Source organism: Cordyceps javanica, chromosome 6 (genome assembly GCF_051103115.1).
Source record: "Cordyceps javanica chromosome 6, complete sequence".
Taxonomy (NCBI): domain Eukaryota; kingdom Fungi; phylum Ascomycota; class Sordariomycetes; order Hypocreales; family Cordycipitaceae; genus Cordyceps; species Cordyceps javanica.
The window spans coordinates 249,693-273,955 of record NC_139300.1 but is presented as its reverse complement, the minus strand read 5'-3'; the positions used below and the strand labels follow the sequence as shown (position 1 = coordinate 273,955).

General features: G+C 52.4%; 9 protein-coding genes across 9 annotated transcripts; 2 read left to right on the top strand and 7 right to left on the bottom strand.

Annotated features, from left to right (window-relative positions):
• Positions 1-169: 169 nt before the first annotated feature.
• Positions 170-811, bottom strand: V2A60_008537 (uncharacterized protein; the record flags this gene model as incomplete). Its single annotated transcript, XM_083259810.1, has 1 exon — positions 170-811. One exon carries the CDS (start codon positions 809-811, stop codon positions 170-172), a length of 642 nt encoding a protein of 213 aa, XP_083115936.1.
• A 484-nt stretch (positions 812-1,295) lies between these two features.
• On the bottom strand, positions 1,296-2,238 carry V2A60_008536 (phytanoyl-CoA dioxygenase family protein; the record flags this gene model as incomplete). The annotated part of the gene is made up of 2 exons (XM_083259809.1): positions 1,296-1,718; positions 1,816-2,238. 2 exons carry the CDS (start codon positions 2,236-2,238, stop codon positions 1,296-1,298), a joined length of 846 nt encoding a protein of 281 aa, XP_083115935.1.
• Positions 2,239-2,884: 646 nt separating this feature from the next.
• V2A60_008535 (succinate--CoA ligase (GDP-forming) subunit beta) lies at positions 2,885-4,440 on the bottom strand (the record flags this gene model as incomplete). The annotated part of the gene is made up of 4 exons (XM_083259808.1): positions 2,885-2,928; positions 2,982-4,131; positions 4,209-4,304; positions 4,396-4,440. The coding sequence occupies 4 exons, from the start codon at positions 4,438-4,440 to the stop codon at positions 2,885-2,887; spliced, it is 1,335 nt and encodes a 444-aa protein (XP_083115934.1).
• Positions 4,441-5,730: 1,290 nt separating this feature from the next.
• V2A60_008534 (Sodium/hydrogen exchanger family-domain-containing protein) lies at positions 5,731-7,529 on the bottom strand (the record flags this gene model as incomplete). Its single annotated transcript, XM_083259807.1, has 3 exons — positions 5,731-6,399; positions 6,480-7,219; positions 7,268-7,529. The coding sequence occupies 3 exons, from the start codon at positions 7,527-7,529 to the stop codon at positions 5,731-5,733; spliced, it is 1,671 nt and encodes a 556-aa protein (XP_083115933.1).
• Positions 7,530-7,697: 168 nt separating this feature from the next.
• V2A60_008533 (Zn(II)2Cys6 transcription factor) lies at positions 7,698-9,973 on the top strand (the record flags this gene model as incomplete). The annotated part of the gene is made up of 5 exons (XM_083259806.1): positions 7,698-7,752; positions 7,810-8,414; positions 8,505-8,559; positions 8,610-8,693; positions 8,745-9,973. 5 exons carry the CDS (start codon positions 7,698-7,700, stop codon positions 9,971-9,973), a joined length of 2,028 nt encoding a protein of 675 aa, XP_083115932.1.
• A 43-nt stretch (positions 9,974-10,016) lies between these two features.
• On the bottom strand, positions 10,017-11,687 carry V2A60_008532 (arylsulfotransferase family protein; the record flags this gene model as incomplete). The annotated part of the gene is made up of 3 exons (XM_083259805.1): positions 10,017-10,945; positions 11,002-11,067; positions 11,114-11,687. The coding sequence occupies 3 exons, from the start codon at positions 11,685-11,687 to the stop codon at positions 10,017-10,019; spliced, it is 1,569 nt and encodes a 522-aa protein (XP_083115931.1).
• A 5,885-nt stretch (positions 11,688-17,572) lies between these two features.
• Positions 17,573-20,299, bottom strand: V2A60_008531 (uncharacterized protein; the record flags this gene model as incomplete). Its single annotated transcript, XM_083259804.1, has 2 exons — positions 17,573-17,619; positions 19,192-20,299. 2 exons carry the CDS (start codon positions 20,297-20,299, stop codon positions 17,573-17,575), a joined length of 1,155 nt encoding a protein of 384 aa, XP_083115930.1.
• A 555-nt stretch (positions 20,300-20,854) lies between these two features.
• V2A60_008530 (S-adenosyl-L-methionine-dependent methyltransferase) lies at positions 20,855-21,782 on the bottom strand (the record flags this gene model as incomplete). Its single annotated transcript, XM_083259803.1, has 3 exons — positions 20,855-20,905; positions 20,954-21,469; positions 21,525-21,782. The coding sequence occupies 3 exons, from the start codon at positions 21,780-21,782 to the stop codon at positions 20,855-20,857; spliced, it is 825 nt and encodes a 274-aa protein (XP_083115929.1).
• Positions 21,783-22,713: 931 nt separating this feature from the next.
• On the top strand, positions 22,714-24,176 carry V2A60_008529 (sedoheptulose 7-phosphate cyclase; the record flags this gene model as incomplete). The annotated part of the gene is made up of 3 exons (XM_083259802.1): positions 22,714-23,090; positions 23,147-23,587; positions 23,636-24,176. 3 exons carry the CDS (start codon positions 22,714-22,716, stop codon positions 24,174-24,176), a joined length of 1,359 nt encoding a protein of 452 aa, XP_083115928.1.
• Between the last annotated feature and the right edge of the window lie 87 nt (positions 24,177-24,263).

The window sequence follows — 24,263 nt, the reverse complement described above, 5'->3', positions numbered from 1 at the left end:
CATCAAGGCCGTGTAAAATGGCACCATCGGTGCGTCTGTATTATACATTGAAAGCGGCGAATGATGCAATCTAAAGCTCGAGCTTCTTCTCTAGTAAATCGTACACGTCAACACCACCAAACCCGACTATTGTCCCCCCCCTCGGTCTCACCCCTTTTTGGCTCGCCTTTCACGAGGAAGAGGTGACCTTCTTGACCAGCTCGGCCAGCGACTTCTTGTCCACGTCCTTGCCCTCGAGCGCCGCGCCGAGCTTCTTCATGACGTCGCCGATGAGGGACCTGCCCTCCGCGCCGGCGGCCCTGACCTCGGCGACGGCGCTGTCCACGGCCGCGCGCAGCTCGGCTTCGCCGGGCGTGGCCACGCCGCTGGCGCGCACGTACTCGGCGAGGATGGCGACCTGCGCGGCCTCCTTGTCCGCGAGGTCCGGGCGCCCGGCGGCGCGCGCCTCGGCCGCCGCGTCCTCGGCGCCCTTGGCGATGCGCCGCATCAGCGCCACCAGCTGCGCGTCCGTCCGGATCGGCGCCGCCGTCTTGGAGGCGTTGAGGTTGGCCGACAGCACGCCGCGCAGCACCGACAGCCGGTTGGCGTCCTTGGCCCGCATCGCCGTCTTGAGGTCGCCCTTGAGCTTCTGCAGCAGAGGGGGCGGCGCGGGGAGGTCGCCTTCGTTGGCGGTGGCGGCGCCGCCGGACGAGTAGAGGCGGCGGGCGGCGGTGGTCGTTGTCGTGCGCAGTGTTGTTCTTGCTGCTGCTGCTGCTGCTGTTGAGGGAATGGCGCGAGCGCGCAGGGCCATGAGTGTAATTCTTGACGACATGGTGACGTGCCGGGGAGGTATTGTGATGGCAATTGGGCGTCAAGGAACGATGTCGGACGAGGTTGAAGAGGTCGACGTTGCGGGATGCAAAAAAGTTGTCTGGCTGCACTTGCCTCCTTATTGGCCTGAAGCTCCTGTGGGGCTGACGGACCACCGTTTGTCATGAGGATAATACAAGCATATAATGTTGAACAGCTGCATGCTCGTAAAAAAAGAAATTTAAAAAAAAAGAGAAAGAAATGAAAGAAGAATCTACAGATTTAAGAAGAGGGATTGAAACAGCAAAAAGATTTCATACATGTTTGATAAGAAATTTCTGTCAAGATGGCATGGGAACCGTACGGCAGCTGTTGTCGCGCCGCTCTTATAAGGCGAGCCAACGAGCCCAACTAGCTTCTTTTCTGGCATATCATAACCTGCCAAGGAAGCGCCAACATCTTTCTCTCCACCTTCTCTCTTACACACACATACAAACGCAGCTCCTTCACATCTTTGACCTCCCCTTGCCCTCCCACCTCTCCAGCACCTGCGCCACCCTCGCCCGCGGGCTCCGCCCGTCGCAGTACCCCAGGAACGGGCTGCCGACCTTGTACCCCATCATCTCGACCAGCCGCGGCGGGATCGCCCCGAGCCGCTCCCAGTCCACGGCCAGCTGCTGGTTCTCGAGCTGCCGCATCCACGACATGCAGTACTGCACCGTCAGCGCGCGCCGGCCGCGCTCGCTCCGGTTCGCGCCCCCGCCGTGCCACAGCGTGCCCAAAAAGTAGACGAGGCTGCCCGCCGGCATCACCACGGGCACCGCCTCGGCCCGCGACGGCGCCCGCGAGCCGTCCCACGCGTGCGAGCCCGGAATCACGACGGTCGAGCCGTTGGTCGCCGTGTAGTCGTCCAGCGCGACCATGACAGCCTGGAAAGGGGAATTGTTAGCGGGAGAGTGTAAATGGCATATTGGGGGGTGGGAGGTGGGGTACGGGGGCCGGTGTACGGGTTTGTGAAAGACTTACCGTTCCGTACGGAGGGTGTGGGCGCGGAATCTTTATGTAGGCGTCGTCGTGATGCAGCGCCTGCGCCTCCTCGCGCGGCTGGATGTCGATGCTGTGAAACGCCGTCACGAGGAACCCGTCGTCGAGAAAGTAGTCGTTGAGCGCCAGCACGTCCGGGTGCAGCGGGAACTTGTCAAAGACGCGCGACTTGTTGAGCAGGGCGTAGACGCGCCGCGTCTGGTACCCCTCAAAGGCGTTGCGCCCGCCCGCGCTCGCCGGCCCGGGTCCGGGCTCCCGCGCCAGCCGGCGCAGCTCCTCCTTGGCCTCTCGAATCTCGGACGCGCTAAAGGCGTCGGGGATGATGACGTAGCCGTGCTCCAGGGTGTGCTCGATGAGCGGGCCGACCTTCTTCATGGCCTCCTCCCGCTTAGATGCGCTGCTCATGGCGGCTCCTTTGTGGTCTGTTGGCTAGTAATCCGTTTTCCCAGTAATAGCAGTAGTAGTAGTCAAAAAACACCACAAGGCAAGGTAGTTGAAGGAGTCGCTAAATTTGGCAGTTATCCACAGCCTCTTGCATAATGGGAAGAAAAGAAAAAGAAATAATGATAAGCTACTGGCAAGTTGCATATAATGTAGCCGGGCTGCACCTGGCGTCGCACGGCCGAGGTTATACTCTCATCCCCCGCCCTGCCATATTTTTACCATCGGCACCGCCCGAGCCGTTGCCGCAGCCGAGAACTTGACGTCGGTTCCTCTTGCAATTGCGGGGATTGCTCCTGGGTTAGGTGTTTTCCCAGATAGATGATGCAGCTTGCATTAGTGTCCAGCATACAACCGGGGTCATAGTATTGAGCCACAGTAGGGCCTCCCCTTCTTGGCGATTACGGCACGGCAAACTTCCAAAACCTCATTGCTTGAATTTGTGTATTCTCGCATACGGACAGAACGGCAAAGCAGAACCTCCCATGTTGACCCTGCGTCTCAGGGCGATGCATGCTATATCAAACACAGCCGTCCCAGGCTAGACCCTATTCCCTCTTTTCCGCGGCAAAAAAAAAATATTACACTGATCTAGTACATTTTTAACCAATTAGATTCCAAGGTTGAACTCGACGCCGACATCAATATCGCGGGCTAGGACCGTGTTAGCGAAGAAATCGTATACCACAAGACTCGTTGTTACTCACCAAGCTTGACAACCTTGGACAGCTGGACAGACTTCTCAGCGGCGTTTTGAAGGTCGTCAATGGAGAAAATCTTCATGCCGGACTCGTTGATGATCTTGTGGGCCTGCTCGTTGTTGGTGCCCTGAAGACGGCAGATGATGGGGATCTTGAGGTCAAGGGCCTCGACCGTGTTGATGAGACCAGTGGCGATGTGGTCGCAGCGCACGATACCACCGAAAATGTTGACAAAGATGGCGGTGACCTTGGGGTCGCTAGTGATGAGCTCAAAGGCCTCACGGATAGCCTGGGGGGTGGCACCACCACCGACGTCGAGGAAGTTGGCGGGCTGGCCGCCGTTCAGCTTGATAATGTCCATGGTGGCCATGGCAAGACCGGCACCGTTGACAAGGCAGCCAATGTCACCATCGAGCTTGATAAAGTTCAGGCCGCTCTTGGCAGCGCGGACCTCGTCGGCGTCCTCCTGGGTAGGATCGCGCATCTCAAAGACTTCCTTCTGGCGGAAGTCGGCGTTGTCGTCGAAGCCAAACTTGGCGTCCATGCACAGAACCTGGTGATCCGAGGTCTCGGAGAGGGGGTTGATCTCGATCTGGGTGGCATCCTTCTCACGGAAAATGGTGTACAGCTTCTGGATGGTCTCCTTGGCGTCCTCGACGCACTGGTCGCTGAAGCCGAGCTTTGTGGCGATGTCGCGGGCCATCTCGTCGGTGACGCCCTTGTTGATGTCGACGTAGGTAGTGACAATGGCCTCGGGATTCTCCTTGGCGACCGTCTCAATGTCCATGCCACCCTGGGAGGAGGAGACGATGACGGGGGTCTGAGAGGCACGGTCCATGAGGATGGCCAGGTAGAACTCGCGACGGGCAAACTTGCGCTCGCAGATGTAGACGGCGTTGCAGAGACGGCCGCCAGCGCCGGTCTGCTTGGTGATGAGCTTGTGGCCAATCATTTGCTGAGCGAACATCTCAGCCTCGTGGGCAGAGTAGATGACGCGAACACCACCCTTGAGACCGTTGTCAAAGGTACCCTTGCCACGACCGCCAGCAAGGACCTGGGCCTTGATGACCATGTCGTCGCCGCCAATGCTGTTGGCGACAGCCTTGGCCTCCTCGGCAGTGTGGGCGACAGAGCCCTTGGGGACGCCGACACCATACTATTGCGTTGTAAGTTTCAAATCTTGAGGGGGGCCTGAACGGCCGGTCGTCCGACGGGACTCAGATTTTCTTTTACCTTTCTCAGGAGGTCGGCCGAGAGGTACTCGTGGATGCTGAGAGCTCTGCGTTGTTGGGTGGCGCCGGGGAGTCTGACAACAGGAGAAGCCTGGAGCTGGAGTAGCTGGTTAGCGGAAGCTCCGGGAAGCTTGTCGTCTCAGGAGCTAGCATAAAAAAAATAGACTGAGCTTCGATTGCGTGCGTACCTTGGTAGCTCTGGCGACCGAAGCGAGAGCGCGACTGCGGAACATTGTGAAAGGATGGCGGGGGCCAATTGGAGGGAGAAGAAGGGACAAAGGAAGAAAAGGAAGTCGATCGCGAAAGTCGCGAACGGAGAGGCTGAGGTGGGAAGAAAAGGATGGAGGGTGTACGGCGTTTGGAGGCAAGCTTAATCAAGAATCGCGATTTCTGGCCAGGAGTTTGACCTCCCGAGTTTCGCCGGATGGTGGACGCGGAAAAACGTTGCGCCCGCCTCCACACTGCTAAAACCGCCCTGTCGCACGTTGGGCAACGGAGGAGCCTCATTCAACCACGAATCCACTTGGCCATGAGTTATTTCGTAATTTTTTTATTTCTTTTTGCAGGGTATTTGACACTTGACATGAATCGCTCGTTTTGAGCTCTGCCGCCCCGGACTGTTGCGACTCCTCCTTCACCCCCTACTACGCCTACTTGTTACCATCATCACGACAGCCTGAGCTCAACGGGGGAGCACATTTACAGGCCAACAAGCGTTTGGAAAACAGACGTACTTCATGAGGATGCTACCTGCCAAGCCGCTCCAGAACCTCTCTCCTTCCAATTTTCCATCGTGCGACGAATAACTTGTAGAAATTTGCACAATTTCGCGGTCGTGAAAGCGACACCCATCGCCACCGCAAACATGGGCACCGCCACGATTACAGCAATCTCCGTTGGCAACCAATCCTTCTTCATACATTTGCAGACTTATACTCTTGTTCGCAAGGTACTATCTCGTGCCAAGTTAACCAAACTTGGGGGCTCCACGCGTACAGTGTGCACAGAACCCGCATGCCCAGCTCTTCATACTTGTCAGCGCTGCTGAGTGCAAACATGAAAAGGCCGAAAGTCAGAATTTGGCCTCCAACGAGTATTTCAAACGGTCTCTCAGTGGACATGCGGTATATATAAGAGCCATCAAATATGAATACCCCCAACCTTGGACAAACTCGTTGAGGCCGTTACACCCTTCAAGGTACTAACACAAGAACCATGCAAGACCGCTGACAACAATAGATGGAAGCAATGCCCTGGCCGAACATCTCTAATAGAGAATGAAACTTGGGCATGATGATTCTGACGCTGGTGCTTACGCCGTCACCGGCGCATCGAAGCATCCACCTGTCAGTGGCTATTTCTCCAGCAGAGTCTGTCTGCCGCCCTGTGCTTCATAGCCCAAGTGATCACATCGCAGTCACGTAACAAGCGCTTGTCAATCATGTTGTCAAGAATTGTCCACCCTCTCCAAAATACTCAAATTAATTCTCAAGTGTCCAAGATGCCGCATATTTCCCCTCCTCTCACTCTACCCCCCAATCGCCAAGAACATCTCCCATCACCCGACCGCCGCTTGTCTCTACACGCCTTTGTAATCTCCTTATTCTTTGCACGAGCAGCCCGACAGCCAACGGGCCTGCGACTGTGCAAAGCATGATGGCCCAGTTTATACAAAGATAAATCTTGGAGTTGGAAGTCGCGTTTGACCCGTCGGTGAAGATGCCTTTACTCTCGGCAATGGACGCAATTAAAAAGCCAATCTCCCCTCGGGCAATCATGGCACAGCCAAGAATGGAGGCAGGGTAGAGTGAACGTGGCTTTACGCCGGCTGTGGTAGCATTTTTGGGTATTCGCTCAGGCTTATTGCCCCGCGACAACACTTGACCACGCTTCGGGACGTCGAGGCCGCTCGCACAGGAGGTGACATCATCGGTTGTATCTCTGGCGATGGTCGTTGCTATATCATCTGTTGCAGAATATTTCATCGTAGACGCGTGGCTGTCTTTGGCAGGCTGCTGCACGTTCTTGCGGAATGGCTTTGGTACGGTTTGCTTAAGCTTAACAGGTAACCGAAGCAGCCAAACGCCGCAGAAAAGTTTGCCGAGCATCATAAAAATAGTATAAACCAAGCCTTTCCAAGCAATTTCGCCTGTGAACATTTCGGTGATTGGTATAGAAAAGCCAATTGAAGCCTGAAGAATACTGATTAGCAATGATTCGAGACGGCCTGTGCTACACCCACAAAGAAAAATGGTCGCAGCATTCGATTCACTGTCACGGCAAAGATCCTGTCGTATATGGCAAGGCCCGACCCATCGACTGGTGCGATATTCGAGCTCATCTGGTGCGGTTCGGTCGCGGCCGCATTGCTGGCTTCTGGCTCCTCTGAGGGCTGCGCATGAGGAACTTCCGAGTCCCACCAGCTTATTGATGCTCCAGCAATGTACGCCGCAAATAGATTCGATGTGCCAGCATAGCTTGCCGCTGCAATATAGCAAACTAGGATTGATAGATGGAAGATGATTGGTGTTTGGCAAGATTGCAAGATCCGGTTCAGATATCCTCGCGGGCGCTTTTCGCGGCACGCGTTGAGCCATATTGTTACAGGCGACACACCCAGTACACAAACAAGCGGCGCGACGACGGCGAACGCAAGCGACACGAGCAGCGGCCGCACCACGACGATTGCATCGAAAGATTGGCCGTTTGGCCCGAGGTTGGATATTATTTGCACCATGACCAGCCCAATTACATCATCCATCATTGCCGCACTCGTCAGAACGACGCCAAGCCTGGACTTTGCCAGGCCACTGGTACTGAGTACGGTAAACGTAGTCCCTAGGCTGGTCGAGGACAGCGCCGCGCCTGCGGTAAAGCATTGCAGAGGTGTGGCATCGATAACATACCGCAAAAGGTAGGAGAGGCCGATAGGTAAGCCTATTCCTGTCGCCGCCACAGCGAGTGATAGGACCAAGTTTGCCCTAACGGAGGGCAGGGATGTCGACAGGCCGCCTGCCTTGGTCAGTTTCGTGCATTTCACAGTCGATGGGGGACACGCACCCTCGTAGACGAGCAGCAACAGTCCGAGGTATCCAAGTTGAACAATAGTCTCCTCCGCATTGGCGCCTATCCAATTTGCGCCCGGCGTGCCCCAGGCGACGCCGGTGAAGACTTGTCCCAAAAGGCCGCAATAGATAACCTTGTCCAGCAAGAAATTCACGACATTGAGAAGCACCAGAAACGACGACTGAATAAGAATGATTAAAATATCGGGCTCATGGTAGGGATTGGAAGCTCGGCGCATCGAGTGGATTTCCGACATTGTCGCAGCTAGTTGAAGGTTAGACGTTCCGTCACCACTGTGAATCCGGTTTGCACTTGTTACCATTAGCATGCTCGCGCGCTAGTTCCATTCATTCTTGTACAGCCCTGCACGCAGGCGACGCAAACTCCAGTGCCGTAGCTCGCCGCATCAGTTGGGTCGGGTAATATGCTGTCAAGCAGCGGTCGCCGTATCTCGCAACGCGCACCGAAAGCTTGTCAAGGTAAACAAAGGGCCTTGCTGGGAGTCCTGGTCCAAGACAGCCGCTAATGTCTCGCAGAGTGCACCCGTCGCAAGGTCCGGTGCGATAAAACGGTGCCTTGCGCCAGATGTCGGCGACTGAAAAAGGCATGCTCTCGCGAAGATGTTGTGACTACAAAAACTACCGCGCGAAACGCCGGTTCGGACGGCGAAGTCGCGTTTTTGCTTAGGCTGCAGCGCATCCTCAGCGGCGACGACGACGACGGTCGCATTGCCGACGCGCAAGCTCTCGTCGAGGAGCGGCTGTCAGAGGCCTCCGCTGGCAACGCCGTGGGCAACATTCCTGTTGACGCCTCAAAAGAGGCCCTGCCGAGCACCTCGATGGCTGTTCGAGCCTTGGAGTCGCAAATCTGGTCGCGCCAGAGTACCTCGTGCTATCCCCACCGCGGCGGATGCAATTGCGCACAGTATGGAGGCTACGCCGAGCTCGTGTCCATAAACTGCGACATGTCTAGCCCAAGCATACAATGGATATCCGTCTTTGTTGATCCAGTACTCTACCTGACCACTTCTGATGCACGCAAAGTTGTCGAATTCCACATCAGTCACTTATGGTGGCACCACAACGCCCTGCACGCTTCCACGTTTCTCGACCAGTGCAACATCTTCTGGAACACAAACCAAGTAACGCATCCCTTGTGGCTAGCATTATACATATCTGTTATTAGCGTAGGTTCACCTTTGTATAAGCCATCGCATGCTAATGGCCGTTAGTCGACGCTGTGGACGTTGGCAAACAGTCCTGCCCACCGCCAGCGATTAGGCATAGGTGAGTCTGATGAGAATTTCGTCTTTTTTGCCACTGATATATCCTCCCAGACTTTAGCGAATCAATTATCCCCAAACAATTCGAAGAGCTCATGAGAATTCTCTACACGGAAAACTTCTTGTCCAAGCCGTCCAGTATGTAGGGCAAGTATACACAGATACGTGAGCTTGGTCTGACAAGCATAGTGTACTCTATACAGTCCATCGTTATATCTACTAGATATGCGCACAACACTGGTTTTAGCGATTCCGTCACAAACTTGCTTGCTTCGGCGGTGGGAATCGCGCGGGCTATGGGGCTACATCGCATCGACAGGAGTAAAGGGGACAACGAAAAACTGCTCAACACCCCATACGAAAAAGTGGAATGCGAGAATGGCAAGCGAATTTGGTGGCAGCTAGTGATTCAGGATTACTTTTCGATCCCGTTTACAGAGAGTTATTGTGAGTCGATTGCGTCTGACCAAGCGTCTTCTGTTGACCCCCCGGAAGTGATCACCCGGAAGCATTTCACGACACCGATCCCGATGAATTGCAACGACGACTTACTCGAGCAACCCGAAAACGCCATCACCATTAGTGTCTATACACGCTGCGTCGCTCAAGAGTGTTTGTTAATGCCAGAGGTTTTTGACGGGTTTCTCAGTGACGTAGACGATCATCGACGCGTCTACCGTCATGTGTGCGCAATGGGAAACCGCATGAAGGCCCTCATAGCCTCATTCCCCAAACCGTTCCTCGGCAACGACAGTAGCAGCTCCGCAGCTTCAGACATTGCCTGGCTGGCCACTGCTCGCCGAACGCTGGCCATTTCTGTTTCCGACAAGATCATCATGCTGCACCGCCCGCTCCTGCTGCACGCGTTTCGAACCTCGGACTTCTCCGATGTGAGACAGGCCTGCCTCTCTGCAGCGCTGACGATTCTTCGCGAAAACGACAAGGCGGCGTGCGCGGTGGAGGAAACGCTCTCCGTCTGGACGCAATCCGCATTCTGCACGACCGCCGTTGTCGTGCTCGTGCTGGAGCTAATGTACGGCAGCGCGGGCGCCGATTCCAAACACGAAGAGTACATCCTCCAGCTGCAGAGAACTTCGGAGCGGCTGGAGAAGCGACGGTGCGACGCCATGGCAATGAAATGCGCAAAGCTGATACGCGCACTCATCGTTGCGCATGGTGACCTCGCCGCATGCGAGCTGTTGTTATCTGCCCAAGATCGTGTGCAAATGGCAGACCAGATAATACAAGACCAACGACTTCTGTCTCAGGTCATCTCCGTGGTAGCTCCAGACAATGAACCCTTTACGAATGAGACGCCGTCTCATTGGCCCTTCTACAACGATGATACCCAAGAGCAGGAGCAGTTTGGTTTCGATTTCAATGCTTGGTATAGCGAAATGTTTTCTCAATTTTCTTGATGTTATTGAACTGCTTGAACGCGCTGCATACCATACGCATGAGTTACGGTGCGGCTAAAAGCGCCACTTTATCCGACTGTCCAATTTCCTGGCCATCAACATCCACGCTGATGGCCCGAAAATTGAACACAGTTTCTCTTTCCGATTTTAGTGTCAAATTCAGAATCGTCTCAAAACCAGTTCTCTCCACTACATGCTGGCGCTCCTGTGAACCGCTCCCTTGCCCATCTCGACTGGTCCACTCGAAGCGCCAGTACTTTGTTCGGGTATCGCCGTTCCAGCTCACATAAAGATTCACTGTGCTCCCGTTCTTCTCCGCGACAAGGGCAGGTATCTCGGGAGAGAACCCGGTCCAGTGGTAGCGAAATCCTCTGTAGCTCTGGACGTGGTCAGTGAGCTCGCCGCTATCGAGGTGTGCATGGAAGATTATGGTGCCATTGGGCAGATACTCTGTAATCTGACCTTCCGAGCCCCAGTTGATAAACACGTTTCCGTTGGCAAGCGTCTGCAACGACCCCTGCGACGTTGTGAGAATAGCGTCGTTTGGTGGGTGGAACGCCCGTGTGAGAGTCGCCTTCTTGGCCTGGTGGTCGATGGCGATGTATTTCCCACGCGAGTAGGGGTATGTTGTGATGTTTGAACCATTACCGGTGGCTTCAGATCCATAAAATGAGTTGTCGAACAGGGAGAGGTGAGTGGTGGATTCGTTGGTGCCCGGCATGTAACGAGCATGATGCTGGTATCCAAACTCCACCTCGGGCCCGAGTTCAAAGTCGGTATGATTGCCACCAAGCTGCCATATAATGCTTCCATCTGTGCCATTGATTTTGTAAATAGTGGAAACATGTCTTCCCGAAAGCAAATAATGCCCGTCGGTTCCCTTTTCAATGGAGTTTATGTGGAAATAATCCCACGCGACGGAACTGTTGACGCCGTTGCCGGCTTGCCCCTGCAAAAGTGAAAGTGCAGCGTCTAGACGTTAGTTAGTGCGTGTATGGCTGCGGATAGATATTGCCAGGGAGTCTCACCCTTTGGTGAAACGTGATCGAGGCTATGCCACTCAAAAAGGACATTTCCCGTCTCAATGTCGAGCTCTTGCACCGAGTTAGCCGGGAGCAACACATGCATAAAATTGCTGACCTTGGAATATCGCATCCACAATCCATACATGGTCATCGCCACCACCGTAAGCAGAGAGATTCCGCGGCACCGGCTGCCAAATCTGAAGCAGAGCAGTCTTGCCATCGTCATTGATGATGAACTCGTGCTTGTCGCTGATGTAGTGGCGCCCAGCGCGCAGCTCTCGTATCGTCTCGTAGTGGCTGTTCAAGATTGTGTGGTGGCCGAGGCCGTGTGCGTGAGGGCCGTCGTGAAGGCCTTCGAACGCGTACAAAACGTCCTTTCCGAGGTATCGACCCTTCTGGAAGTTGGCGTTCCAGCCGCTAAAGTATCCAAAGCCGGACCAGACCAGGTCACCAGCGCTGGTCAGGATATAGTTGCCGGGCTGGATGGGCTTCTCCTGGAGCGACTTGGGTGCACTGCTTTCTCCAGTAAACGGCGAGGTAAAGATGTACCCATCGCTGCAGCTGGACTTCGGACATGGGATGGTGATGTTTAATCTCGGCGGTGCCAAGTCGGGTCGGCTCTTATATCTCAAGTCTGCATTACAAAATGCAAGACTGCTCAGCATATAGCAAAGCGCGAATATTTTCATAGTGTGTATGGTTGTTTTTTTTTTAAAAAAAAGAAATCCAGAGCGCCTGCTAATCCGCAGCTGATGAGCTTGCTAGAGCACACCTGCGATATTTATACATACTACAATCTAATCAAATCGTACTACTATCAAATTGTTTTTCGATTCTAGCTGATATAGTTCGCATGTATCTTTGAGGCTAAAGATGGCGCCTTGCGACGAATTTGGCATGTGAGGTTCGCGACGGGCGGATGAGTTGTAAAAACTCACCCGCTCCAGCAGTACTACCACTCAGGATCATCCAATTGGGTCTAATCCCTGGCCAATCATATCTCAAAGATTTTGCGTGAGTATTGATTATTGTTATGCAATGTGATAAGCTCGGAAGTTTTTTAATGGTTCTTGGGTTTTGCTGCGCGAGCTGTAACGGACTCGGCCGAGCCCCGCCAGTGCCAGAGGCTGATGATGAGCGAGCTTTCGATTGTCACGATCTCCACGGACTTTGTTCCGATACCGTAACAGAATAGCAAGTAAGCTCATAGCCATTTCAGACTGTTCCAAAAACTGTCCTTCAAGCCCGTGGTCGTCGACACCAACCGTTCAGCGTGGCAACGTAGACCGGCTAGTCTTTATAAGAGGCAGTGATACCTTTTCCCCAGATTCTTCCATGTCGCAAAGATAATCGCCCACAATATTTGTCATACCTTTTTTAATAGCGTTCGCCACCCAAAGCCGCATGTCGATAGTCTTCAGAGGAGCTTTCTTCTCCTCGGCCAAGTACTCACCAAGGCTGGTAACCGGGAAAACTGTGCCCCCAGATTCGTGAATGTACTGCACACCTTGATAGCTTTTCGTATCAATTCTATCGGTGCAATTAGTTCCAACTAATACTGATTGCACAATGTTAGATGCCGCAACTTCCCCGCCAATCAAGTCGAAATATCCTGTCCATCCCTTCAGTTGAGGAACGCTGCCAAGGCGGCGAGAATAATACAGCAAATTATTGACAATGTCCATCCCTGGGTCGCCATCGCATACCACATTGGATGGACGGTGTATGGTGACTCGAAGGCCGAAATTGGTGTTCATGCTCTCCAGAAAGACCTCACTTGCCCATTTTGTTGCGGTGTACCCGTCAACCCCATCAACAGGCGGCCTGCTCCGAGCGGCAGACGCCTCTTCAATCTGAGAATCCTGTCCCTCAGGACCAACTGCTGCTGTAGATATATAATGAAATGAAGTGTCATGTTTTAAAGCCATTGCAGCCAGGTACTTTGTAGACCCTACATTGACGGAGCGCAAGGTCTCGTACGTCTGTACGAATGATACAAGTGCACCACAGTGTATAATCGCCTGGCAGCGCGGAAAAACACTCGACTCCTCTTTTTGAGACATTCCAAGACTATATTTCGACAGATCTCCCCGGTAGCAGTAGACCTTTTCGTGAGCAAGCAGCTTTTCCGGACGCCTGATCGCAACGCAGTGAACTTTGCCTATCGATTGACACTGGACTAGTTGCAGCAGAATCTCTCGGCCCAGGCGCCCAGTTGCACCCGTAAGGAGGACTTCTACCGTTGAATAGTCCGTATACAGGGGCTTAGTTCGAGCGAGCGCAGGCTGCATGTTGAGAGGAAGTGCGATTTCGTCTTCCCAAATAATTGGGTCAGCAGGCTTGTGAGAATCTATATCCGTCGCCAGGACTTGTAGAGATTCATTCTGAAACAGTTTTGTGGCGGAAATATTCCGATCGTGCGATGCAACCATTGTGACTACTCTCATTGCAGCAATAGAGTCACCTCCCAAATCCAAAAAGCCATTCTCCGCACTGATGGCTCTGGGCTCAATATCGAGAACTTGCGACCAGATAGATTTCAAGAGTTTCTCCGTGTCTGTGAATGCGGTACGCTCCGCCCGTGCAGCAGTATAATTCTCTACCCCGTTGCGGATGATCAGTTCCGAGGCAACGTGTTGCAACCGAGCACGATCAATTTTGCCTGAAGATGTCCGGGGGAACTTTTGAACAGGAAAGTAAGCTGTCGGAACCATGTATGCAGGTAGATGTTCACGCAAAGTCTTCTCTGCGCGGGTGACATCATGCCGGAATGCAGGTAGAGATGCTGTGTCAATACTATCCTCCGTCAGAGCCTGTTCAGCAAGGGTTTGCGCCCCTGTATTGCGGTCCCTCGTGGTGCTATCTACAAGAATGAACGCCACAAGCCGTTCAACAGGGGTAGATATTATTGCTGCTACCGCGTCTTTCGATGAAGTGAAGACATTTCTGAGATGATGCTCGGCATCGCCCAGTTCAAGCCTCTGTCCATGAAGTTTCACCTGATCATCCTTTCTGCCGATGAATAACAGCGTTCCATCGTCTTGATACTGCACAAGGTCACCTGTTTTGTACATCCGATCCGAATGACGTCCGCTCGGAAACTTCTTTCGCCATGCCGGCGCCTTTTCAAGAAAATTGAATGAGGCTGGTCCAGAGATGTTGCCCAAGTAGCCGCGCCCAACAATGGCGCCCTCCACTATCAGCTCCCCGACAGCGCCAACGGGTAATAGCATGTCATGGTTTGACGGGCTCACGATCCAGCATTTCCCACCACATCCTCGCCCAATGTTTGAAGGATTCTGTTCTAGCCCAGAGAACGTATGCCCAGTGGCGACAGCGGAGCATTCTGCCGGCCCGTAAAGATTGCATAGCCGCACCTTTCGGGCCCATCTAGTCACATCATCCCGACTCACTGGCTCGCCGCTAAGAACCAGAGTGTCAAGTGTCGGTATATCCTCTGTCTGTAGCAGGCGGGCTACCGAAGGAACTAAGTCTGCGTACGTGACATCCATCTCGGAGGCAACTTGCGCGAGACGAGAGTCGCGGGCGGACTCATGTGGAATACAAATACAAGCACCTACAATGAGCGTATCCAGGATATCTGTGATGAAGGTGTCAAAGGTGCAGGAAGAGAACTGGAGTACTCGAGAGTCTGAGCTCAGGCCGGTAACCCGTTGGCGCGACAAGGCCCCGGTCGCGTACCCGAAATGTTCGATAACCACGCCTTTTGGCACGCCCGTTGATCCAGATGTAAATATAACATACAGGGCACTCCTATCTGTGATTGTGGGGAAATCAGGAGTAATTGTTGAAGCAGATTTCAAATCGCCAGCGAAGCAGGGGGCATCATCTGCTACGAGCAGCGAGCGAGTCCCTGCCATTTGTATTGCTGTCGATAACAAAGACTCCGAGGTCAGTATCAGATTTGCGTGCACATGCTGAACTATATGTTTCATCCGGTGTAGTGGCTGTGAAGATGGGTCTAGAAGAACAAATGCGGCACCAGCTTTCATCACGGCGATCATCATCACAGCCAGCCACTTTGACTTTTCGAAGCAAATCGGCACGATTGACTCTGGGCGAACGCCTTCATGCAACAGATGATTTGCCAGCCGCGAAGAGAATCTTTCAACCTCGCTGTATGAGAGGGTGCCATCCCAAGCATCTACTGCGGTGGCTGCCGCCCGAAGCTGGCACTGTCGCTCAATCAACGCGCGGACTGTTGTCGGTCCTCTCAACTGAGGCTCATGAGACTCGTGGTACCAATGCGTCAATTGCGCAACGTCTCCACTGCTAATAGGTTCAATTTGACCTATCGTTCTGGTCAAGTCGTGCCCAATTTCGCCGAACATGTAATCGAAGTGATGTAGTAACCCCCGCGCCAATTCTCGAGAGATTGCATTTGGGTCGTATGTGGCCCTCAACTCCACCAGGGCGTCCATTACATTACACTCAAGTGTGAGAGCAACGGTCTCAAATGAAGCAAGTCTTGTACCTGTAGACGCAACAAGTTGCAAAAGTCCAGACTGACTCGGTTTTGGCTCGGACCGGATGGCAAGTAAGCTCCGTAATTCGCAATCCCCTTGTGTAGTGCACTGCAATTGCTGTTGATTCTGCCAACCCACTTGCTCAAAGAAATTCAATCGGCATGAATCTTCTTCCATGGTACGAATCATATCTTCAATCGTCTGAGAGGGCTGTACGTGAGCTGCGCAGGGAGCAGTAGCCAGAGTTGGACCAGCTTCAGCTTCAACGCTTGGTATCATGTGGGACCTTTCACCGACATTAACTGCGAACATGACAATCTCCGCCGATGTGAAATGATGAAGTACCAAGGCCCATGCAGTCTGTAACTGCGCTTCGCGCGTGAATCGAGACGATCTCTGTTCGCTTGTGCAGTCTAGGGACCAACTCAGAATAGCTTCTGGCGTCGACTGGTGACGAGAGCAACGGTTAGGAGGGAAACCAGTAGCAGTGTCTAATTGAGCAGCTTCATTCAACCAAAAACCTTCACGAAGACAATAAGCGCCCTGCAAGTACAGGTCAGCCTCCACAGGCTGGCTCATCGGCGGCGATGCCCCATTGTAGGCAGCCTCAAGCTGCTCCATTATGCGCGCTTTCGACCAGTCTTCGTACAACCCATGTTGAATAGACACCACGATGTAATATTTCTTGCTGCCTTTTCCGTCGTCCTCTCTTTGCTCAGTTGTGAGAGCAAGGCGTAGTAGCGGATCAGCTAGCCCCATGCCGCGTTCCCGGTCGAGCGCGAGATATGTCTTCATGTCGCCTCCTGTTGACAATCGCAGTTGGCTGCGCAGTACTACCTGAACAAATCCCACGTCTGTTTTGACGATGCGCGTTCTCAAAAATGCATTCGCCTCCGACACCCGCCTCCAAGCATCCTGTAATCTGTCCAACGCACAGCTCTCGGCCAACGCATATGTATACTGGGCCACACACGACGCAGCTTCGCGCATTTCCCGAGTGAACAGACTTTTTTGAAATGGAGTACATGGGTATACATCTTCAATCTCGGTGTGCCTAACATCGAGATACATAGCCACCTCGTGGATGACATTGCTAGCGTGCTGGTCGCTCAGTAAGCCGGACCATGGCACCACAGGTTGTGCGTCGCTCGTCGTTTTTCGAATCTTTCGAATAAATCTCGCCATTTTAAATTATGTCAGGTTTAATTTGAGGCGGGTCTTGATGGAAACTTTTAATATTGCAGCGAGTAGTGGCAAGGGTCTGCCAAACATGAAGCGGCGATGATGTATTCATGGGAAGATGTATCGTCGGTGGCACCTATAGTCATGTGTTGCCGCTTACAGCTTACATAAGACCCGGTGCTTCCGCCCTTTTCTTAATGACTCTCAATTTGTCTTTTGGTATTCAAGTTGTAAGGGTTCGATCTGCAGGTCTTCTTCAGAAACCTTTCAAGTTAACCCCGCCGTATATTTAAGCCGGGGGGATGCCAATGCGCGCGGTGCAAAATCCCGAGGAACTGGAGGATACCCGACTAGGAAACGAAGTATACACGGCTTTGAGAGCGACGGCGTCGGCGAGGGGCCACTACTTGAACGCATAGTTGGGTAGGTGTCGTTTGGCGAATATACTGGCTCGTGATGTGCCTGCAGGCTAGAGAAGATCATTCCTGAGCAAACAAGAAGGCGAGAGTATGGCCACTTCAATTGAAGTGAGAATCATATTTTCATCATCAAGCTGTGTGACTCGAGAGCCACAGTGGTGTAAGCATTGTCCGCCCGTTGCTCGGATTGGGATGTGTCGTAACAAACCTGCGGCATCGAAGGACTCGCCTTTTCGGATCGAGTTGGATCTAGACGGTCAATGTGGCTCGACAATGACCTCGAACATTACATCCTCGCGGGGTTCGGAACCTGGCAGTCGTATTTTACTGTCAGTCTGTAGAAACTGACGGGTATAGATGGTCGATAGCTTCGAGTCCTAGTCTAAAGCTGTCAATTTCCCGTCAGAGTGGCTGTTTGTAGCTTCTAGCAGTCAAGCAACCCAGCCAAAACTCACTAGATGCGACGATGAATTCATCATTTCCGTCCTATACTTGGGGACGATTTTCGTCCAAGTCCTGCACCGTGAAGACGACTGGCATAGATGCATCAGTAAATTGGCAAAATGAGATGTCTCAGTGATTTTCTTTTTGGAATATCACTTGTGTTTTTACACCAAACTTTCTTGACATACCTTCAACACATGACGTATCAGTGCTGTGACTCACAAACCCCGGCGCGGCAAGATATGCTTCGGCCGTGCCTGCTCCTCAGCAGCGCCATCACCGTACCAGCTCGGCAGGTCTGCTCCCACTAGCTTGCGATTTCGAGTCAAGTTATAGGACGCAGGCGAAGTCACTGTATGTTGGGCAGTACTATCGAAAAGGAAAAATGAGAAATCAGATAATTAATGGCCGAACGTAATGTGCTCAAGGTGAGCCGAATAGTTCAGCATGGCCGCCCTGTGGTGGAATTTCTACACAGCCAAGAATGTCGCCCCGACGGCTGCGGCTGGCCTGGCCTGCCAGCGATCGGTGCAGCATAGATCAGACTCAATTCTAGACACTAGTCAACGGGTAAATCTGAATCTCTGTGTCTTGTTGTGACTGGCCGGCCACGGTTCCTTGGCAAAACAGGATCTGGTGCGAGACGCCACAACCATTCAAACTGGGTCGTGGGCCGATTAGTGCTGCGAAGAGGGTTGCCGTTGATCTCAGATTAGGTTTTGCTGCGCCATTTTAAGAGAAGAAAAGAATCTACAGTGCGCATCATCATAGATTTGTGGTAGTTCCATGCCATCGCACATGTGATCTACATTTGCCTGATGATCTGTGGGCTGATGAATATTCGTGATTGAATTGCCAATAGCCGTCTGTTGGCAATGCCAGGCCCGGCGAGGCGGATATTTTTTTCCTTCTTAGTAGTGAACCAGGAGCTGACTTGGCTGCTGTTCAGCTGTGGGCGGCAAGTATTTCATGATATCATGCATATGCAGACGGCATATTGCTGCAGTCCTCTGCTGGGTCTATGACGGTTGGTAGGATCAGCCTTTGACTAAAGTACTTTGCAATGCACAGCATCCGCGTGAATGAGTACTTAGGGTTACAACAATTTGCTAGATAGAGGCGCTGGTAAATATGTAATTTGCTTGTATCGAAACACTACGCTGAAGTCGACGTAGCCGCCCACATTCAGCGTTGCAATCGGACAAAGTCACTTCGGCTAAATGACACATTCCGTCAGGCACATCGAATACCATTTGCATGCAGGCTAGGGAATGAAACCTCTGCAAACCACATCAGATGACACAGACAATTTATGGTAGCCGTACAGCTCGAAGATGTTATCCCAAAAACGATTGGCAGACACAATGCCTGGTAGCCGCAATAAAGCTGGGATCATGATCATTCCATTCGATTTCACGCATAGCAACCTAATCTACTCCAAAGATTGCAAGTAGATTGCTGTCGCTAGCTAGTTTCGAACACCTTGCCCGTACTAACGTTAATTTTCTGCCATTTCCTCCCTTTTATCAAGCTAGTACCAATTCGCACGGGCAATTGAACGTGGTAGAGCCACCAGAAAGGCCAGGGATCGCACATCTCAAATGTGCCATCCTTCCAGTGGAGTACATGGTCAGTGAATTCGAGCAGTGATGGCAGCTTACGCGTCGAGGCTCCCGCGCTGTTAGACAATGCATGGTAAAACGGGCACAGCACCATTTCCACCAAGTCTTGCCCCAACCAGTAGTGGCGCTGGAGATGTTTTGGGTAAAGCGGCCTGGCCTTGGTGGACTCGGCAGGTCCAAGAGCCGAAAGGTACTCGTCGACCAGCTCTGGGGTACTGCGGAACAGGACGACGGCCGTGTGCGTCCGAGGGTTGCATTCGATGGGATACAACTGGCCCAACAGATTGCCAGAATCCTTCTCAGGCGGCTTGACAATGAAATCGAAAGCCAACTGCCCGGTAAAGTCGGGGCCTCGAGACTCGGCAACCGCCCTTGTAAACCTAAGCATTGCCTCGCTGAGGACTGATGCGGCTGGGAGCGCTACGTAGTGCACTAAGACTTCTGAAGACTTGCAAGCAACAAAAGCTCTTACTTGTCCGTGGACAACCAGAGAATATGTGCAGTATTCCTCGCCTGATATGAATTCTTGCGCAATAAACGACGAGACATTTTCAAAGTCGAGCAAATCGATGCGAAGACGTGTTTCGCTCTCCCGCGGAAGCGGAAGGAGAGGCATCTCAAGCCGAGCCGCATCGTTGACCCCAATTGGCTTGATCAAGTATTGGGACAACCCTCGCTCCTGCGCGAGTCCGCCGTGGTCGTTGAGGAATGCAACGAGCTCATCTTTGCTTCGGACTGTTTTGCTTTCCGGCGTTCTGAGGCCCAAATGTCGCGTCAGTTCTGAGAATGTGTCTTTGCCGTCGAGGGCCTCGACATCGTGCAAGCTAAACTGAATCGCTCTTGCCCTGGTGCATTTTTCGATGGCGGCTTTGGCGCTGGAGTCTAGCAGCGCGGAGCTGACGCCGGACACAGACACCCATAGATCAATGTCCTCCGCCTTCACGATGCCCACCAGAGCGTCCACGTACGGCGACGTCTGCCCGCCGGAGCTGGTGCTCGGCCCCGGGTTTGTTGGCGGCGCGGGGAGAGTGTAGAATTTGTTGACGGCGCGAGACGCTCGGCCGCAGGCAAAAGGGTCAACGTCGGCGCCAACGACCGTATGGCCCTTTTCGTGGAACAAGCGTGCAAGTGTAAGCCCCTTGGACATGGACAGCCCCGTGATCAGTATTCTTTTCTCTTCTGTGGAAACATTTTTGATAGCATGCCGCCCGACTATGTAATTGTAAAGAGCCGTGGCCGAAATTAAAACAGTCGTAACGGGAAGAAGCAAAAGGCTCAAACCGAGAAGCAGTGAGTTTTTGAGAACGTGCTGACCAAGAGATTCGCGCATCATGACCGATTGTACTGTTGTTCAGCGATACTATGAAGGAAATGAGCAAATCTCTCCCAATATATACTCTTTTTTTCGCGCTGCACACGTCATCGAAAATTCCATGCCGTTTCGAAGCCCCCGACACCTTGCCAGCATCAACGTATCCCACAACAACACCCGTTCCCTCCTAACTTATAGTCTCTTCAAAGCTAGCTTCACGTTGCAGAGTTTCAACTTCATGGTATTTATTTTTGGTTTTTTTTCTTATTTATGCCTAATGACAGCTTCATGTCGATGGGGATCATATTAACCATCTGGTACGTGGCTTAGTACGTGGCTCTAAGCCACGACGCTTGATCTAAGGTCGATAGCTAAGCCATGCGAAGCAGTTTATGCGACTACAGTTCGCGGGCCAATACATGTGGTGATTTCAACTCCGTCCTATAATATGGTCAGCACTTTCAAGGCAGTTTTTAGTCTTGGACTCACCGGAATCCCGGTCGGCTCGAAGCTATGAACCAGTTCACTTTCGTAGACGAGGCTTGGATTCCCAAAAATGGTCGCGTCCGAGTCCGGAGCTATCGCCGTAGCATTTCCTGAGGATGAGGCCCGCTGCTTTTCCTCCACAGAGCTTCGCACATATTCTAGGTATGGCGGGTTGCCGGGTTTGATCACGTTATCGGCGACTATGACAGCTCCGTCCCCTATGAGGCCCAACTGCTCGCACAGTTTCAGGTCAGGCAGGTATGACGGCTTGTAATGGTCGAGGAACAGAAAGTCAATGTGGGAAAGCATTGCCGTAGAGTGTAGCTTGCGCAGCGAATCACTGCTGGGTCCAACCATGATCTTGACGAAAGAGCCAAGCCCAGCCAGATCGATGAGCGTTGTTGCAATGCTTGCAAATTCCGGGTTGCTCTCCAGACACAGGTATTGCTCACCACCAGAAGATCTGGCTGCCTCGCCAAACGAGATTGCCGAGTATCCGACATATCCACCGAGTTCAAGCTATTGTCAGGTTAATATTTAGGTCAGATAAAGGATGAGTAGATGATTGCTTTACCATTACTCTGGGGCAAGATCGCTTTATCAGCTTGGTAACTATGGCGCCTTTATCTTCGCCGACATTCATGAGATACTTTTGTTGGCGGCCAAACTGATCGATTGCGCCCAAGACTTTCGAAGGGGATGATTTCAATTCATCAAGATCCGACCTCGAAAGAATATAGCGAAGCAGTTGTGCTTCCCTTCCATCATCGAAGTAGACCTGCTCTTGCTGAGCATATGCCTTGGACGAATCGAATTGGACGCCGGCTGACATGGTGAACTGTTGTAACAATACACGTTTAGTCCAAATCGAAGTTGAGCTCCGTTCTCAAAAAGTTGCGTCTCTTTTGAAACTGGTGTCGTTTTCATTACTGCTTGAGCTCTTCATCATTATTTCCATTACAAATCGATCTCCTCGGTGTTTAGCTAACCATGGTCCTTTTGAGCCCCTGGATGACGCTGCCATCTTAACTCAAAGATCGACGATAGTACTAAAGTTTTATTTTAAATTCGGCTCAAAGTGCCCAATCATGCAAAGCGGCCCGGCCGGCCACCTTGCTCCGCGATCGACATCTCGACCCCGCGCACTTACACTCCTAGTTCCCCCCCCCCCCCCCCCTCCCTTTGCCTACCTAACACTCACTTTATTAGGAAAGCCGAAACAGGCGGCACCACACAACAAAAATAGTGGCACTAACGATCTGAAGTCATCAGATATGGATGACGAATCGGTTCTGGATGAATATAACGGTCATCATTAATCACTCCAAGCACCGAAATATGATCTGCCGGGTAGATCAGCAAGAGGCGCATGCGTTTCCGCATGCGGTCCCAATGCCGTGCACACGACGTCAGTAGACGGCCGGTAAAGTGGAACATGAACGCTCCCGATGTGTCTTAACGAAAGCTTTTGTCGTGATGACCGTATGAGTGTCATGCTGCCACAATCGCCGTGAACTTTCCAAAGAATAGCTCGTTGTAATATTCATGTTCCACTGAATCCTGCGGGATGGGCGGGAATGCATCCAGCACGTCAGTTCGACTGGTGTTGATCGTTGACAATTACCACTCCAGTAGCACATAAAAAGAGCTCACAACTCGCTAATTGACATGCCCAACACAAAAACCCCATCTGTCAAGCTTTCTTTACACAAAAGTTTTGCCTTTGAATCAGCGAGCATCCGCAATCGAAGAAAAGAGGAACCATGTCAGACTTCAATGCCACAGTCGAGCCAACAAAGACGGGATTCGCCGTTTGTGGCTATGAAAAGATTGAGTATGACTTTGAATTCCTTGATGGAGTCTTTCAAATTCCCAACCCCCAACTTGCCGCAAGTTATACTACTTGGGGTCGCTGCCTTGCCATCATGGATGTCAACATCTACAATCTTTACGGAGAGCAGATTGAAAAGTATTTCGAACATTACGGAATCGAACTCAAGACGCACAGAACCATGATTGGTGAGAAGGCAAAGAGTATGGACACGATGCTCAGTATTGTCGACTCCATGGTTGAGTTTGGGGTCTATCGGAAAGAGCCCGTACTGGTCGTAGGCGGCGGTCTCGTCACCGATGTTGCTGGGTGAGTTTTGCCTTTGCCCAGAGTCGAGCTTGCGTATATTGACAGACATTGACCAGATTCGCCTGTGCGACCTACCGACGCAACACCAATTATATTCGTATCCCCACGACTGTTATTGGCCTCATCGATGCTTCCGTCTCGATCAAGGTCGCCGTCAACTACGGCGACTACAAAAACCGACTGGGAGCCTATCATGCTCCCATCAAAACGTTTCTCGACTTTAGCTTTCTGAGGACGCTTCCCGAGGCGCAGATACGAAACGGGTTTGCCGAATTGATCAAAATATCTTCCTGCGCCCACAAGGGCACGCTGGACCTCCTCGATGAGTTCTGTGAGGAAATCATCTCGACGGCGTTTGGCAGGCTCGGCAACCCCCATGCACCAGTCCGGGCTGCTGCGGACAAGATCTGCCGCGCGGGTATTTATGAGATGCTTCGACTGGAGACGCCGAATTTGCATGAAATTATGCTCGACAGAGTCATTGCCTATGGTCATACGTAAGGTCTCATCTATACATGTCAAAGCATGCTTGCTAATTCTCACAGTTGGTCTCCAACTCACGAGCTTGTGCCCGATCCACCGCTTCGTCACGGCCATGCCATTTCAATCGACATGGCTTATTCGGCCACTCTGAGCCATTTGAGTGGGCATCTTTCCAAAGCTGATCACTTGCGCTTGCTGAATCTCTTTTCACGAGCTGGTCTTGCCATGGACCATGCCAGTTTCGATGAGCAGCTTCTGGCGCAAGCCACGGCTGCGATTCTCAAGACACGCAACGGAAAGCTTCGGGCAGCGGTCCCCATTAGTCCGATGGGAGTGTGCACATTCCTGAATGACGTGACGCACGATGACATGTGCGCTGCGTTGAAGTACCACAAGGATCTGATGAAACAATTCCCCAGAGACGGGGCTGGCCTGGACGCCTATGTAGACAGCAGCGACACGGGTTACACGTTGGAGGGAGAGCCAATAGAGGCCATGATTCAGAAGCTCGGAGAGGAGAGCTGCCCAAGAAGCGCTTTGCAGCCTTCGGAGCCAGCACGGGAGATGCTTACACAGGCGACGGGTCTCTCTGCGCAAGCCTAATCAGGTGGTGCCATATCTCTTTGTTGCTCTATAACGCGAGATATTAGAAATACACTTTATATTCTATCCTTTGATGCATGATTTGAT